General features: G+C 51.8%; 6 protein-coding genes across 6 annotated transcripts; 5 read left to right on the top strand and 1 right to left on the bottom strand.

Moving 5' to 3' along the window:
- Positions 1-434: 434 nt before the first annotated feature.
- On the top strand, positions 435-1,961 carry A1O5_04311 (uncharacterized protein; the record flags this gene model as incomplete). Its single annotated transcript, XM_007744918.1, has 1 exon — positions 435-1,961. The coding sequence occupies one exon, from the start codon at positions 435-437 to the stop codon at positions 1,959-1,961; it is 1,527 nt and encodes a 508-aa protein (XP_007743108.1).
- Positions 1,962-2,185: 224 nt separating this feature from the next.
- Positions 2,186-2,848, top strand: A1O5_04310 (uncharacterized protein; the record flags this gene model as incomplete). The annotated part of the gene is made up of 1 exon (XM_007744917.1): positions 2,186-2,848. One exon carries the CDS (start codon positions 2,186-2,188, stop codon positions 2,846-2,848), a length of 663 nt encoding a protein of 220 aa, XP_007743107.1.
- A 619-nt stretch (positions 2,849-3,467) lies between these two features.
- On the top strand, positions 3,468-4,868 carry A1O5_04309 (uncharacterized protein; the record flags this gene model as incomplete). Its single annotated transcript, XM_007744916.1, has 4 exons — positions 3,468-3,810; positions 3,880-4,178; positions 4,227-4,402; positions 4,457-4,868. 4 exons carry the CDS (start codon positions 3,468-3,470, stop codon positions 4,866-4,868), a joined length of 1,230 nt encoding a protein of 409 aa, XP_007743106.1.
- A 925-nt stretch (positions 4,869-5,793) lies between these two features.
- Positions 5,794-7,077, top strand: A1O5_04308 (sterol O-acyltransferase; the record flags this gene model as incomplete). The annotated part of the gene is made up of 1 exon (XM_007744915.1): positions 5,794-7,077. One exon carries the CDS (start codon positions 5,794-5,796, stop codon positions 7,075-7,077), a length of 1,284 nt encoding a protein of 427 aa, XP_007743105.1.
- Positions 7,078-7,962: 885 nt separating this feature from the next.
- A1O5_04307 (uncharacterized protein) lies at positions 7,963-8,469 on the top strand (the record flags this gene model as incomplete). The annotated part of the gene is made up of 1 exon (XM_007744914.1): positions 7,963-8,469. One exon carries the CDS (start codon positions 7,963-7,965, stop codon positions 8,467-8,469), a length of 507 nt encoding a protein of 168 aa, XP_007743104.1.
- A 772-nt stretch (positions 8,470-9,241) lies between these two features.
- Positions 9,242-11,476, bottom strand: A1O5_04306 (uncharacterized protein; the record flags this gene model as incomplete). Its single annotated transcript, XM_007744913.1, has 1 exon — positions 9,242-11,476. One exon carries the CDS (start codon positions 11,474-11,476, stop codon positions 9,242-9,244), a length of 2,235 nt encoding a protein of 744 aa, XP_007743103.1.
- Positions 11,477-13,425: the final 1,949 nt, after the last annotated feature.

Raw genomic sequence — 13,425 nt, 5'->3', positions numbered from 1 at the left:
CAACGCCAAGAGCCGCGAGTTCTGTCCTTCTCGCCTCCTCACCATCTCGCCATGTTTTTGCTGCTGGCTTGAAGACGTGCAGACAACTTGGCATGAATGGATTTAATGTCTGTCAGCTCGCCCAGAAAGCCCGAGAATGTCCAAATATTCTCGTGGAGGATGTGCCGCCTGCCGGAAGGCACATGTCAAATGCGACGAAAGAACGCCTGCCTGCTCCAGATGTATGCTTTCCAGCACGACGAAACAGAGAAGCGGCGATCTGATTGAATTCAGGCATCAACCGAGGTTGGCTATGCCCTGGCTATCAACGGCCTCTCCGCTGGTCCCTGAAATATGAGCAAACCACGAGGCCGAATTCGCCTGTTCCGGTAACAGCCTCCAAATCCAGTCTCCCTCTAAACGAATCTTGCCACGAGAGCTCGTATACCCCTCTCATGAACCTCCAGTCTGGCCATGGAAACCCTTCTTTTGATCTACGCACAGATCCAGCTGACTACGACGTTATGCCCGCGCCACGGTCGGCAGAAGAGACTGGAAAGACATTAAATCCAGCAGCGCTCCGTTCAAATGATCTAGTCACAGCATCTGTGTATCGACGATCGTTATCGACCTTTCAAGATTCCACTTTGCTCGTCAATTGCTATACCAGGATTTTATCCCGGGTGCTGTCTATCTATGATGGTCGCTTCAGCCCTTTCCGTGCTGCGGTAATGTCCACGTGGAGGCGATCACCACTCCTCTTCTCGGTATTCAGATATTTTGTTGGTATCTACCGATCGAGCCTCGATGCAGACTGCCGTCTTGGTGTGGCCGTGAATCAGGCACGAATTGACGTTCTAGGTCAATTGTCTTCTAATCTCCTTCCTACCAGCACCTCCGTTCCAATTCGAAAGACTGAAGTCCTCTTTGTTGTCTGCATGTTTGGCCTCAGCAGTAGCTGGTACGACTTGAATGACCTCGGATTAGAACACTACGATGCCGCTACCGCTCTCCTAGCGGAACTGCACCTGCAGGCCCCCAATGTTCCCCCAAGAGCTGCTCAATTCTTCGTCGAATTCCTGGTATACTGGTGGATGATGCTATCGTTTGCTTACAATCCGGGCTCTCACAAAATCCAGAATCCACCAGCAATTTGTCCTCGGGAGGCGCTAGAGCTCCGAATGCCGCACCCGCTTACTGGTGTATCGTCAGAATCTCAACTTCTTCTGGGCATGGTCGGCCGTCTCGTCCTATCTCAGCGTAGGATGGCCCTTCAGCAACCAGTAACTACCGCAGGTGTGCTCCCTTGCACACTCTCTGACAATGTGCAACCTCGGGAACTTGAGTCTCAACTGATTTCTTTGGAACTTCCCAGACCAAATATGGTCTTAGATCCGGAAGATCCCCATACCTCTGTCTATGACCTGATCAACATTGCGCAAGCATATCGACTGTGCGGCCTTTTACTACTCTATCATACTTACCCCGACCTCCTTGAGGTCAAGATGGCCAACCACTCTTCGCACGGCATGAGAACACCATCCGCTCGGAATCACAAAACAAACTCGGAGTTTCTAGTATCATTAGCAATTCACGTCTTACAGGTGTTGGAGCAGAACTCGAAAAGCTCCGGCACCCGGACCATCGAAGCAATTTTGCTTCTGATCATATCCGGCGAACTTTCGCAGAACATGATCAATCCTTCTGGCAGTGAGAGCGAGTTGCAGTGTGGCATATGCTCTCAGCTGCCTGCAATTACGCAGTGTCGAGAGTTACCCGACTCACATCACCAATTGACAGTGATGGAAGCAAGATCCATAGTCATCACCCGGTTTGAACGAATCCAAGCTATCCTGCCCTTCAGTACAATCCGCCATATGAGGTCCTTGGTCCTAGAGACCTGGCGGTTCATGGACCAAGGATTAGATGTTTTTTGGGTTGATTTGTTGATCAAAAACAACTGGCAGTTTGTGATGATCTGATTTCTGGACGTGCAATTTCGGTATTACCCAGGGCAGGCATCGGTCACGGATTACTCCGCAATGAAAAATTGGCACTAAATGTCCCTTTCGGACTACTCGTCCTGCGAGAGAGAGACCTACCGAGTAGTCCGTCTCTTATTCCTTTGTTGATCCCAACACCTTTATTCCTACATCCGGGTGCGCATGTATTTACGCAGATCGAATCCGTAATCGTGAGCGTCACGATGCACATCCTCCTTGTCATTTGTCATCCCAACCAGGAGTCCTTCACTCATGCTATTGCCGATCAAGTTATTAAGGGAGCACAGAGCAAAGGCCATACGGTGAAGGTCATTGATTTGTATCGAGACGGTTTCAACCCGGTCTTCACTTCGCGCGACTGGGAGCAATTTGAGGGTGTGCCGATGCCTGATGATGTGCTTGAGCAACAACGTTTTGTGGAAGAATCAGACGCGGTTTTTCTCATTTTCCCAATCTGGTGGTACCAAATGCCTGCCGTAATGAAGGGATGGCTGGACAGAGTCTGGTCCGCAGGCTGGTGCTACAAGTCGGAGCGCGACCCTGAAGGTAGCCTGCTGAGCCATCGGCCTTGCACAGTGTTCGCTCTGGCTGGCGCAACCTCCCGACAACTTGACAGATGGGGCTATGACAAACAAATTCATCATCTTTGGCGATATGGTATCTTCGGCTACTGCGGGTTCGAACCTCTCAGAATCACGATCCTCGATGACTGCTCTTACCCTGAAGGTGGGAAACATGCCAAACATTTGCAGACAGCGTTTCAAGCCGGAGAGAATATTGGTCATGATCCCGAAGCTCTCCCTGGGATCAAACCGTTCTTAGACAAAGGCCTCAACATTCGGGGAGACAGATACGTCGAGGGATGACTTTCTTGCCTGGCCCAAAGTCCATCGACGCGAATCCACACCGGCAAGACAGCAAGCCTCGAACGGCAATTGCGATTCGACAAGCTGGAGAGAATCTAGAGTGGGGATCGAGCTCTTTGCTTGCTTTGCACAGGACTTCTAATAAGACATGAACAAAGGTGATTTGCACCACGTACACCGCTTGTATGTTCGTTTGCGGAATCGAAGTCCGGCGGATGCAAGACCTCCAACTACTCCGGCTAGGCAGGATAATCATGTCGTCTCTCATTGGCCACACTGCAGACACCTTACTCAATTCGAAGCAAAATTGCGAACATCCTTGACAACGGTCCAACATCAACCACAACATAGCTCGAGCCGAGAAGCTTGGATGCTCCTACTCGCCTATCAATTCGAGCCGATATCAACTCGTGGCCGGCTAGAACGAGCCATCATATGAGATGCTCAAGAGGCTCGATAGCCCCTTCTGAGTCCCTCAGCAGATATCCAAGGGCGGTATTCTATATCTAAATACTCTGTGGTCTTGCGGGGCAGAACCCATCTATTCCGAGTGATCTTGAGCATTAAACGGTGACTTCACGAACCCTTCACTGCTTCGCAGTCTCATTATCGGAAAACCATGGACGCCTCCAAGAAGAGTAGCACGACTAAAGGCACAGTCACTCATGGTCCAATAATCAACACTATCCCAGCATCCTGGTACCGCGAAGAAGGGATGTATGAACTTGAAAAACGTGCAATCTTCTCCAAACGATGGCTCTGTGTCTCCCATTCTCTTCGATTCAGAGAGATCGGGGAGTTTGTGAATTTTGAGATCGCCGGCTTCAAGTTCTTCGTTATCCGGGACCGACAGAAAGAGCTGAGGGCCTTCTTGAATATTTGTCGGCATAGAGCGTATCCCGTAATTGAGAAGGAAAGTGGCCAGGGTGGGAAGATTAGTATTCTTGCATGCAAGTATCATGGTAATACGGCGGTGCTGGCACAAGGCACATCCTCCTGCCTCCTCTTCAATGTTGATTGACGCCTGTCAGGATGGTCTTATGGCCTCTCCGGCAATCTCGCGAAGGCACCGCGTTTCGAAACAGTGGAGAATTTCGACAAGTCGAAATATTCATTGTACAGTGTCCATGTGCGGGTTGACAGACTCGGCTTCGTCTGGGTTAATCTCGACGCTGCCGACCCCCCTACGATACCTTGGGAAGACCATTTTGAGAGAGTTGATGAGCAGCCACGCCAGAAAGATTTTACCATGGACGACTTCAAATTTGACCATGCTTGGGAGATGGAGGGAGAGTACAACTGGAAAGCTATGGTGGACAATTATAATGAGGTATTCAAGATCCGCCAGTGAACAGTCTGAAGCTGACGACATGCTCAGTGTTACCACTGCACAACTGCACATCCTGGCATTCTGGCGACCACCAAACTTGATACTTACGACGTCAAGGGCATCAAAGGGTGGATTGAGCACTATTCGGAGCCGTTGGAGAGTGTTGAACACAAGTACGGAGTGCAACCAACTTACTTCTTCCCCAATGCTGCCATATTGATATCGTAAGTGCCGTTGATGTAATGTTGCGTTCATTCTACTTCCTAACAAAGGAAAAGCGATGGAATAACATATCTCACTCGATTCGCACCAACATCCGCAACCTCACTGAAGCTGGAATACGAGGTCTATCGGCACAAGTCGTGCTCTGATCAAGACTTTGAAACGATGAATCCCTTCTTCAAACAAGTCGAAAAGGAAGATCTCGATCTCTGCAACGCCCTGCAGCGCAACCTCAATATGGACACATATGTCAAGGGGCCACTTCACCCTCACAACGAAAAAGGCGTCATCTACTTCAAGAATCTTGTGAGAGAGGTCCTGTATAAACACATGGAGGAGGAGCAATACGCTGGTCGAAAGATCTACCCAGCCCGGAGGGACGACGGCAACCGAGAGATTGCAGCTGAAGAGGCCTTTTGTCGCCTTGCCTGTGATGGTGTTCGACCTAAGGCGGTCCCGCAGTGGTAGAGTCTGATGGACGATCAGTGTGTGTTCGACTAGTTATAGGGTTCGTATCATGATGGTGGGCGTATCTCGCAAGACGTTCGCGATATATTGTATCTACCATCTCATCCATACCAACTCCCGCACCATCCAGTAGGATCATCGCGGAGTCGATTTTGGGGTCGCAATGTCATGCATGAGAGGGCCAAAGGGCGACACCACCCAAGAATCAGATGCTGGCGACGATGACCCAATCGGCGCGCCTGACATCAACGGAAGCCGAGGCTGACGTCTAGAACGACGAATTCGGGGAATGGTCGTGCGGATTGCTCCATTTTGGGTAGAGATTAGGACAATCCAAGCTCACTCTGAGCATTCGGATTCAGAGAGCCCGAGAATCCAATCTTGCATTTAGTACCCCATCTCGCCCAGCAGGTCCAGAATTTTGGTTTGGCGTCCGGAATCATGGATGACTGCTTTGCTGCCATGCACATTGTTCTGGAGTGTTTTTAATAGTATCTCCTTTCTCTTTCCGTTTTTTTGGGTGATACCCCACCATGGCCCTTCCTCGCTCCAGCAGTCAAGAGCGCAACCTCTTGCGTCCGCGACCGACGAGGGCATTGCCGGAAGCCCTCCGTGCTTCAGGCCAGGGCCTGAACGGCTTTGCCGATGTCTCCTCGAGTATCTCAAGGCATGTTCTCCTTCCATTCTATACCTGGAATTGCGACGCTGACAATGACATCTCAGCGGCCGCTCCACGCCAATCCCTCAGGATGCACCGCCTTCGGTACACTCCCTTTCCACGGCGCGAAAAGCTGCTCGTGCTCAAGCGAAGCATCGCATGTTCTATACAATCGACTACGTGTCTCGCGTCTCCTATTTTGATGCCCGGAGTGAATACCGCGACTTTCGTGGTTTCTTTGTCCTATTCTGGATCGGTCTGGCCATCATGGTCATCACGACGTGTTTAAGAAACATCAAAGAGACGGGCCACCCATTGCGAGTCGAAGTATATGCTTTGTTGTCCAGGAATGTCGTTTCTCTGGGATTAAGTGACGCGGCCATGGTGGCAAGCACTGTGCTGAGCTTGCCCATCCAAAAAATGGCACGGGGAGCGAAGGGTGTCCTGCGATGGCGAAGAGCCGGGATTTGGATACAGAGCGTGTTTCAAGCACTGTGGTTGGCTTTATGGGTGAGCTGGCCATTCTTGCTGAGCTGGACCTGGACTTCGCAAGTCTTCTTCGCTCTTCACACCCTAACCTTCCTTATGAAGATGCATTCCTACGCATTCTATAATGGACATCTGAGCGAGACCGAGCGACGACTTCGAGACCTTGACAAGCCCGAAACGGCAGACCGGGGCAAGGCCGTCAAATATCCCAGCTCTCCCTCTCGCTTGCGCCAAATGGATTCAGAGAGTTCCGAGGAAGAGAAGGAAGACGAGCAAGATTTGGCTCAGCTCCGGCAAGATTTGGCCACCGAGTTAACTTCTCCTCTTGGACAAGTCACATACCCTCAAAATCTAACACTGTACAATTACATCGACTATGTCCTATGTCCTACTCTTTGCTACGAGCTCGAATACCCAAGGACACCCAAAATTCGATGGGATAGCCTCTTCTACAAGACCCTCGCCGTCTTCGGCTGCATCTTCTTGATGATCACAGTCAGCGAGGAATTCATCGTGCCAGTCCTGGTCGAATCAGCGACGCAGCTGCGTCTGACGACATCTCGCTCGGAAAAGGCATTGATTCTGGCCGAGACCACTAGCATGATGTTGTTCCCATTTATGATCACCTTCCTGCTCGTCTTCCTGGTAATCTGGGAGTACATCCTGGGTGCGTTCGCTGAGATTACCTGTTTTGCCGACCGCCATTTCTACTCGGACTGGTGGAATTCCAGCGACTGGCTCGAGTTCAGCCGCGAGTGGAACATTCCAGTCTACCATTTTCTGCGCCGACACGTCTTCTTCTCGTCCAAGACGTACTTCTCGACTCCAGTTGCTATGACAATCACCTTCCTCGTTAGCGCCCTCGGTCATGAGCTGATCATGGGCTGCATCACGAAGAAACTGCGTGGATACGGCTTCTTCGCAATGATGCTGCAACTACCGATAGTAGCACTACAAAGGAGCAAGTTAGTCCGAGGTCGATGGGTGCTCAATAACGCCGCATTTTGGGGCAGCATGATTCTGGGTTTAAGCACCATGTGTAGCTTGTACGTCCTGGTTTGATTGGGGGCTTCAGTAAACACGGTAAACCCCTCATATATGTAGAGTGTAGTCTGTGACAATAGGAGAAAATCAGAGACAATAGCGAGCAAAACTAACTCCATGAAAGCTGTGAGCCTGGCAGCCACGATGCCTAAACACAGGGCATGACCTTGGCATAATTTTATGCGTGGCCTTGGTATTAATTATCTGCACAAACGCATTTCCAAAATATCTCGCCAGTTTAGATTTCTCCTCGACTCCCATATCACAATCAGAGTCGCCGCTTTAAACCAGCCGCCACCACTGCCACTGAAACATATCACACTTTTCCTTTTTCAAGAAATGACTCTCTCCTTGTAAGTGCCCATTCTTATTTGTTCGTTTCATCAGCACCACTGTTTTGGACATGCTCCCAAAAAAAAGGGAGGACCACGACATGTTCCATGTCCACGGACGCCTAGATTAACGACATGCTGTTAAACGTCCTACGGACTGTACCTACTCCCCCGTGGAGCTTCACAATGCCTCCTCATCACCTACACTCTTTCACCAACTGCCCTCTCAATCCCGATCCCTGTACATTGCCCACCCACCACATTCAAGGTATTTAAAAAATCACTTTGCTCGAAACAGCGGACAATTAGATGAGAAAAATCACATTAGAGAACGTTGTTGATGGTCGGTGCTCTATTCTCTCTTCACAACCCGATGAATTTTCTCCAACCCCGTCCCCAACTGAACCTGAATCTGCACGCCGCGGACAAGTGTAGCCTTCTCAACGTTGCACCTGCACTACCCTGCCTCCCCAACAATCAGCTCACTTACTTTGCACTCTTGGTGGAATCCATCGCTAACGTTGTGATTATCGATAGGCCCGCCAGAGCCAGTGTGTGGAAGTTCACCTACATGGCAAGCCGCCAGGAGGGCTTCTTTGTCCAGGATGGAGATGAGCTGGACTACCACTCAGCCATCGTCCCCAGTGAAGGAAAGAAGCCCATCCACGTCAACGGTCATGAGCTGGTGGTTCCGCGCCTGCGCGTGAGGCGCGATTCGGCCGGAAAGGCCATCACACAACCTCCCGGGCTCTGGTTCTGGGAGGTTAACGACCCGGACCAACTCGAGCCGGACGGCAGCGAGACGTGGATGGAGCTGGGGTTCTTCTCAGGCCCAAAGGACCTGGAGAAGAAGTTGCTGGATTTCTTTGCGCGAGATTGGGGGGACAAAGTCACCGGACCCACTGGTGCTCTCAAAGACGGCCACGGCGTGTGGGACCGATTTCTCTTTCGTCGCTCAGGGGAGCAGACTAAGAAGATGATGGAGGTCCGGGAGGAGTACTGGCAGGCGCAACGGCAACAGCAACAGCAACAGGAGGAGGAACAGGAACAGGAACAGGAACAGGAACAGCAACAATGAAGCTCCCCCCGCCCTCTCTTGCCCTTTCTCGCCCCCTTCTCGACTTACTCCGTTCTCTGCCTGGAAGGATAGTGGTTGGATATGTTGCGCTCTTGGACCGGGTATTGGCCACTCGTGTGCTTGTTTGCTCGCGCGGAATGGTCGTAGCCCCTTTCCTCCCTCCGGATTGTGCATAAAGGGCTTACCGCTGTAGGGAAAAGCCTCCGAGCTTTGCTCGCCAATATTATGAGCTTTGCTCGCCGACGTGGATAACAGAGTTGGTATTCATGGGAGTGGGTGAGGAACGAGTACTCATAGCAGGCACAATAGATAGCTTTTCAATCAAATCCTGGCTGAACCAAAGCCTTACACTCGTCATGTTCCCGATTGGACAAGATGGATGGACCAGAGCAGCGGAATGGGCAACCACCGACTGGTGGACATTTCTTGTAGACATCGAATATCGACTGACCCACGTATAAACAAGCTGGAGACGATTGATACGGGATGTCGTCCGATTTCTGCCCCGACTGTTGCCACAGAGTGCACGACAGTCACACCACAACAAACACTCTAAAACAGCTCAATGGTGACAGACGCTAGAATATAACCATGGACCAAGATGCGCCAGTACCTCGCCATGATGGAAGATCCAAAATACCCAGACTCCAAACAATTGCATTCAGTACAGATCGCCCATTCCGCATTTCTCCGATTCGAGCCTCAATCAGCGCGTCGCCAGCGCCATAGAAATCAACAAAAAAAGACAGCGAACTCGCGGGGGCGATACAGCTCACATGACCACGCAACCACCACTCCTGGCGCGCCGCCGGCCTCCTCTCGGGGGTCGTCCGGCCGCGTACTCCAGACCACTGCCATCTTCATCTCCCGTCCCGATATCTTGAGCGGCACCGTCTTCGTCGTCTCTGACACGGTATTCAGCCTCACGAGCTCGCCGTCTGCGGCGCCTCGAGCTCCAACCATGGCCGATGACACCGACCTCTTCGCTGGCGACCATCCACTCGGCCCATTTTTGTTCCAGCCTGGCAGCTGCACCCCAGCGGCCGGTGATGCAACGTTTATAATGCTCCTCTACCGTTTGCTGCCAACCATAGAATGCCTTGAGATGGATGATTTCGATAGGGTAAAGCAGGGTTTGAATCTCAACAACTTTCCGGATCTCCTGCTTTTCACCAAACTCATCCTCAGCATTGAAAGTCTGGACCACGGACTTTTTCCGACCCTGCATGACGCGGCCATTTCCCTGCAGAATCTCGCGGACGCCAGCCCAGGTGACATTGGCACAGTCAAATGCAACGAGTTCTAGCCCTTTCTTAGGCCGTTGTGACTTCTTTGTTGTGCTGCCGCGTTTTCGGACCTGCTCAGAGGCTTCCATGAGCACCAAGTCAGAGATTCTGGTGTTATCCAAACAGAGAGACTTGATTTGCGGGCAGGCCTTGAGAAGGGGGAGCACTCCAATGTCTCCTACTTGCTCACAGTAGGAAATGCTCAGATGTTCCAAAGTCTTTGCAGCTTTCGACTTGGAAAGATTCATAAGCGTTGCATTTGTCAGAAGATCAACTTCTTCCAGCTCCAAGTGAGTTAGGCGGTGCGTTGACTGCAGGAGATCTTCAAAGGCATCATCGGTCAAAGCAGTGTCCTGGCAGGTTCGGAGACCTTCCAGATACGGCACATTGTATGCAAGGGCTTTGACGCCTCGGTCGGTCAGACTTCGACACCTTGAAATATCCAAATGTCGCAATCGCCTAGGAGGGACGACAGGTCGATCAGTGAGGACATCTCGTTCAGGGTCAGTCCCGTGGATCATGATCTCCAGAGCCTCATCCGTCAAGCTGTCGCAATGCTGAAGGATTAATCTCTCCAGGGTATTACGCTGGAACAATTCGAGCATAAACTCGTTGTCATCCAACCCTCGAACCTCGCTAGCACGCAGGTCGATGAGGTTTGGACACGACTGGATGACCTTTTTAAGCCCTTTTGTATCGATTTGGGAGCACCAGTCGATGTTCAGCAACTCGAGCTGTGGGCAATGGCTGGCAATGATTTTCATGGTTGCATTGTTGATATTCTGCATGCTGGGCATATTGATATGGAGCAGTCTCGGATTCCGAAGGAGGAAGAAGTGGATGGACGACCGCTCAATTTTGCAGCCTTCAATGCTGAAGTTCTCCAGGTTCCGGCATTCTTGGTTCGTCATTCTCGTCCCGAGGCTCAGCCACTGATCCCGCAGCTGCACACACCCTCTGAGGTTGAGATTCTTGACAAAGGCACCAGCCCTGAGCATGATCTTTATCAGAGCTTCCGAGGTAATCTGTTGGTAGTATGTCTGGCAATCGAGGCTCGTCCATAATTGGCCATCAAAGCACATATCATGCCACTCTTTTGACACTGCCGAGAATCTGATGATCTCCTTTGGCGACAGAAAGCCCAGAATATAGACTCGTATCTCATACGGCAGGTCTTTCCAAAAGTTGAAATTGGGTCGTCGAGGAAGCGGCTTCTCTGAGATCTCGGGAAGTGGAGCAGAGAGGGGTTTGGAGGTGCGGATATCGATTGGGACAGGGACGGTGGTAATTTCATTGGGGTCCAATGGTCGCAGCCGGGAGTTTGTTTCGAAGTAGGACTGCTGGCTGCAGGGCGAACCAGGCGTGGTTGGCGCCGTAGAGAAGCCATTGGACAAGGCGTAGGAAGCGTGAGGTGATAACGAGTATGTCGAGGGTGGCGAATTGAGAGACACGCAGGAGATGGAGGCTTTCTGGCCGGATTTGTAGACCTTCTCACTTGAGCGAGTTCTACCCAACTTGGCGAGTGACGGAGAAGAAGACATGCGCTGCAGGCCTTGAAGTAATCTGTGTCGACCTTTAAGCTTGACCGGCTGGTCAAAGGGCGTTTGAGCCTCCATCAGCGGACTTGCAGGAGTCATTGGCCTTGGGGAATCAAGCTGTCGAGGCTGAGAAGAGGAGATGGTGGTGTTGAGCATGGCCGGGGAGAGTGACTGCTGTTCCATGATGTATGCCGGGCAGACTCGGCACCAGCAATTCAGAAGTAGAAGCTGATATGCAGGATCAAATGTAAAGCAGCTTCGACCGGTGTTTGGTTGCAGGATGGACTGTCGGTCGAATCAAGCAAGCCAAACGAGGGAGAGGAACCCCCCTCACGGCCCTCGACAAGGGATTTCTTTCAGCAGCAGTGACAGCAGGATCAAGTTGGCCAGCAACCACTTTCGGAGCTGTGAGGAGGAGGCGGAGGGAAACGAAAGCGAAAGATTTCAAGCTGAGAAGCAATCAGTCCATTTGCAAGACCGAGCGACGACAGTGAGGTCAGGCGACTGGGCAGGGCAGGAGAGCGTCAACAAGATGGGGATTGGGGGGGGCATGGCAAGAAGAGCAAGCAGGATTTTGAGAGGCCGAGCCGAGACAAGGGGACAGGGAGACACGCAATAGATGCTGGTGATGGACACGGACGCGGACCTACATACGAGCACAGCTGATGGTCGCATGGATACCTCTCTAGTGGTAGCGAAGTGGGTGTCATGTTGCCAGGCCATCGGGCGATACTACTAACGGGCAGCTAACGGGGATGGAGGCCACACAGGAGGGGGCAAAAGGGTGGTGAAGCTGCGAGTAGGTAGAGCCAAACGGGCACAAGCACGGCCAAAGGCAAATAACCCAGCTACGGAGCAGACGAGCCAGGTCCGATGGACGACCGAACGACGAGGGGCTTAACCGCCTGGGACTGCTGGGGGAACAAGGAAAAGACGGTCAGATTTGGCTTATCGGCGTTATCGATAGGCTGACCAGGTCCCTATCAGTGCCAAGGTCCAACTAAATTAGCGACCACCCGAGAACCCCTCCTCCTTCCTCCTTCCTTCCCTCCCTGACCCTCGATGTATTCTGTACCCTCTGCGCCCACCACCAAACAGGTCGGTCAGTTGTATCCGCCACCTGTCCCCTGACTGGTTCATCGGACATGTACTCACACATGCAGGCTGTCAATCTGATGGCAGGGCTCTGGACAAGATAACGTGGTACAGGACACCAGACCCGAGCGTTCTTATGGATGGTCAGAGTTCACATGGCACCCTAGGCAAGTGATCAATACAGAAAGCGTGTGCTCATTGCCATCTTTCTTTCCTTTTTCCTGTTTCTGAAGGTGTCATCGCGTGCTTCCGGGAAGCCAACTCAACATCCTTCCCTGGATTTTTGGCCATCCAGGGGGCTTGGCCATCGGATGCAGTTGGATTATCGCCCGCGGACCCATGCAGCTACCGACAGGAGAACTGGGGAACGAGCAAGGGTGAAATTTGACAACCAGTCTCTCCTCCTCCACAAAGATCTGCCGACAACTGCTGGTCACGACTCTGTGGTGGAGACAAAGGCAGTGTTTTCAGCCCAGAGACTAGGAAAAGTCACTGCGGATCCAGTCCGCTTAACCGAAGAGGAACCCATCTCACCTTGGTGCGGCGTTGCCTCGTGGCCACTACCACGCCGCCCGCTTCTACTCGCCCAAATGCGGCGGACCTCAGAATCAACTCGGCCCATGCTAGCCCGTGGTCTGTGTCTAGTTAGAGACATGCAGAGACGTTCCGCGCAAAAGCAGGGTCCAGGCCCTTCGTAATATCTGCGAGATTCCGAATCCTCTTTGGTTAAGTTGCAGATATGTCGCCGCGGGCGATTCCTTCTCGAAGGAATTTGCACGAATTGAGCAAAGGTGGCTGGTTGTCAAGAGCCAAGGGTCCTGGTCCTGCTAACTACGGGCTGCAGGATACCCACGGCTCGGTCGTCTGCGAAGCTTTGTTCGTGTGTGGTCATGATCTTCTTTTCCCCTTGCCATTATGGAGTAGGACCAACTAGTACCTCGACCTTTTCAATCGTCACATGGGATGTCGCTAATCGCCCATGGGATGAAGCTGTCAATGATTGACCTGCTTGTGCCTTGATTTTGGTGACTTTGATA

The sequence above is a fragment of the Cladophialophora psammophila genome (genome assembly GCF_000585535.1).
Source record: "Cladophialophora psammophila CBS 110553 chromosome Unknown aczJe-supercont1.5, whole genome shotgun sequence".
In the NCBI taxonomy this organism is placed as follows: Eukaryota; Fungi; Ascomycota; class Eurotiomycetes; order Chaetothyriales; family Herpotrichiellaceae; genus Cladophialophora; species Cladophialophora psammophila.
The sequence above is the reverse complement of the archived record's forward strand: the minus strand, read 5'-3'. Positions and strand labels throughout refer to the sequence as shown.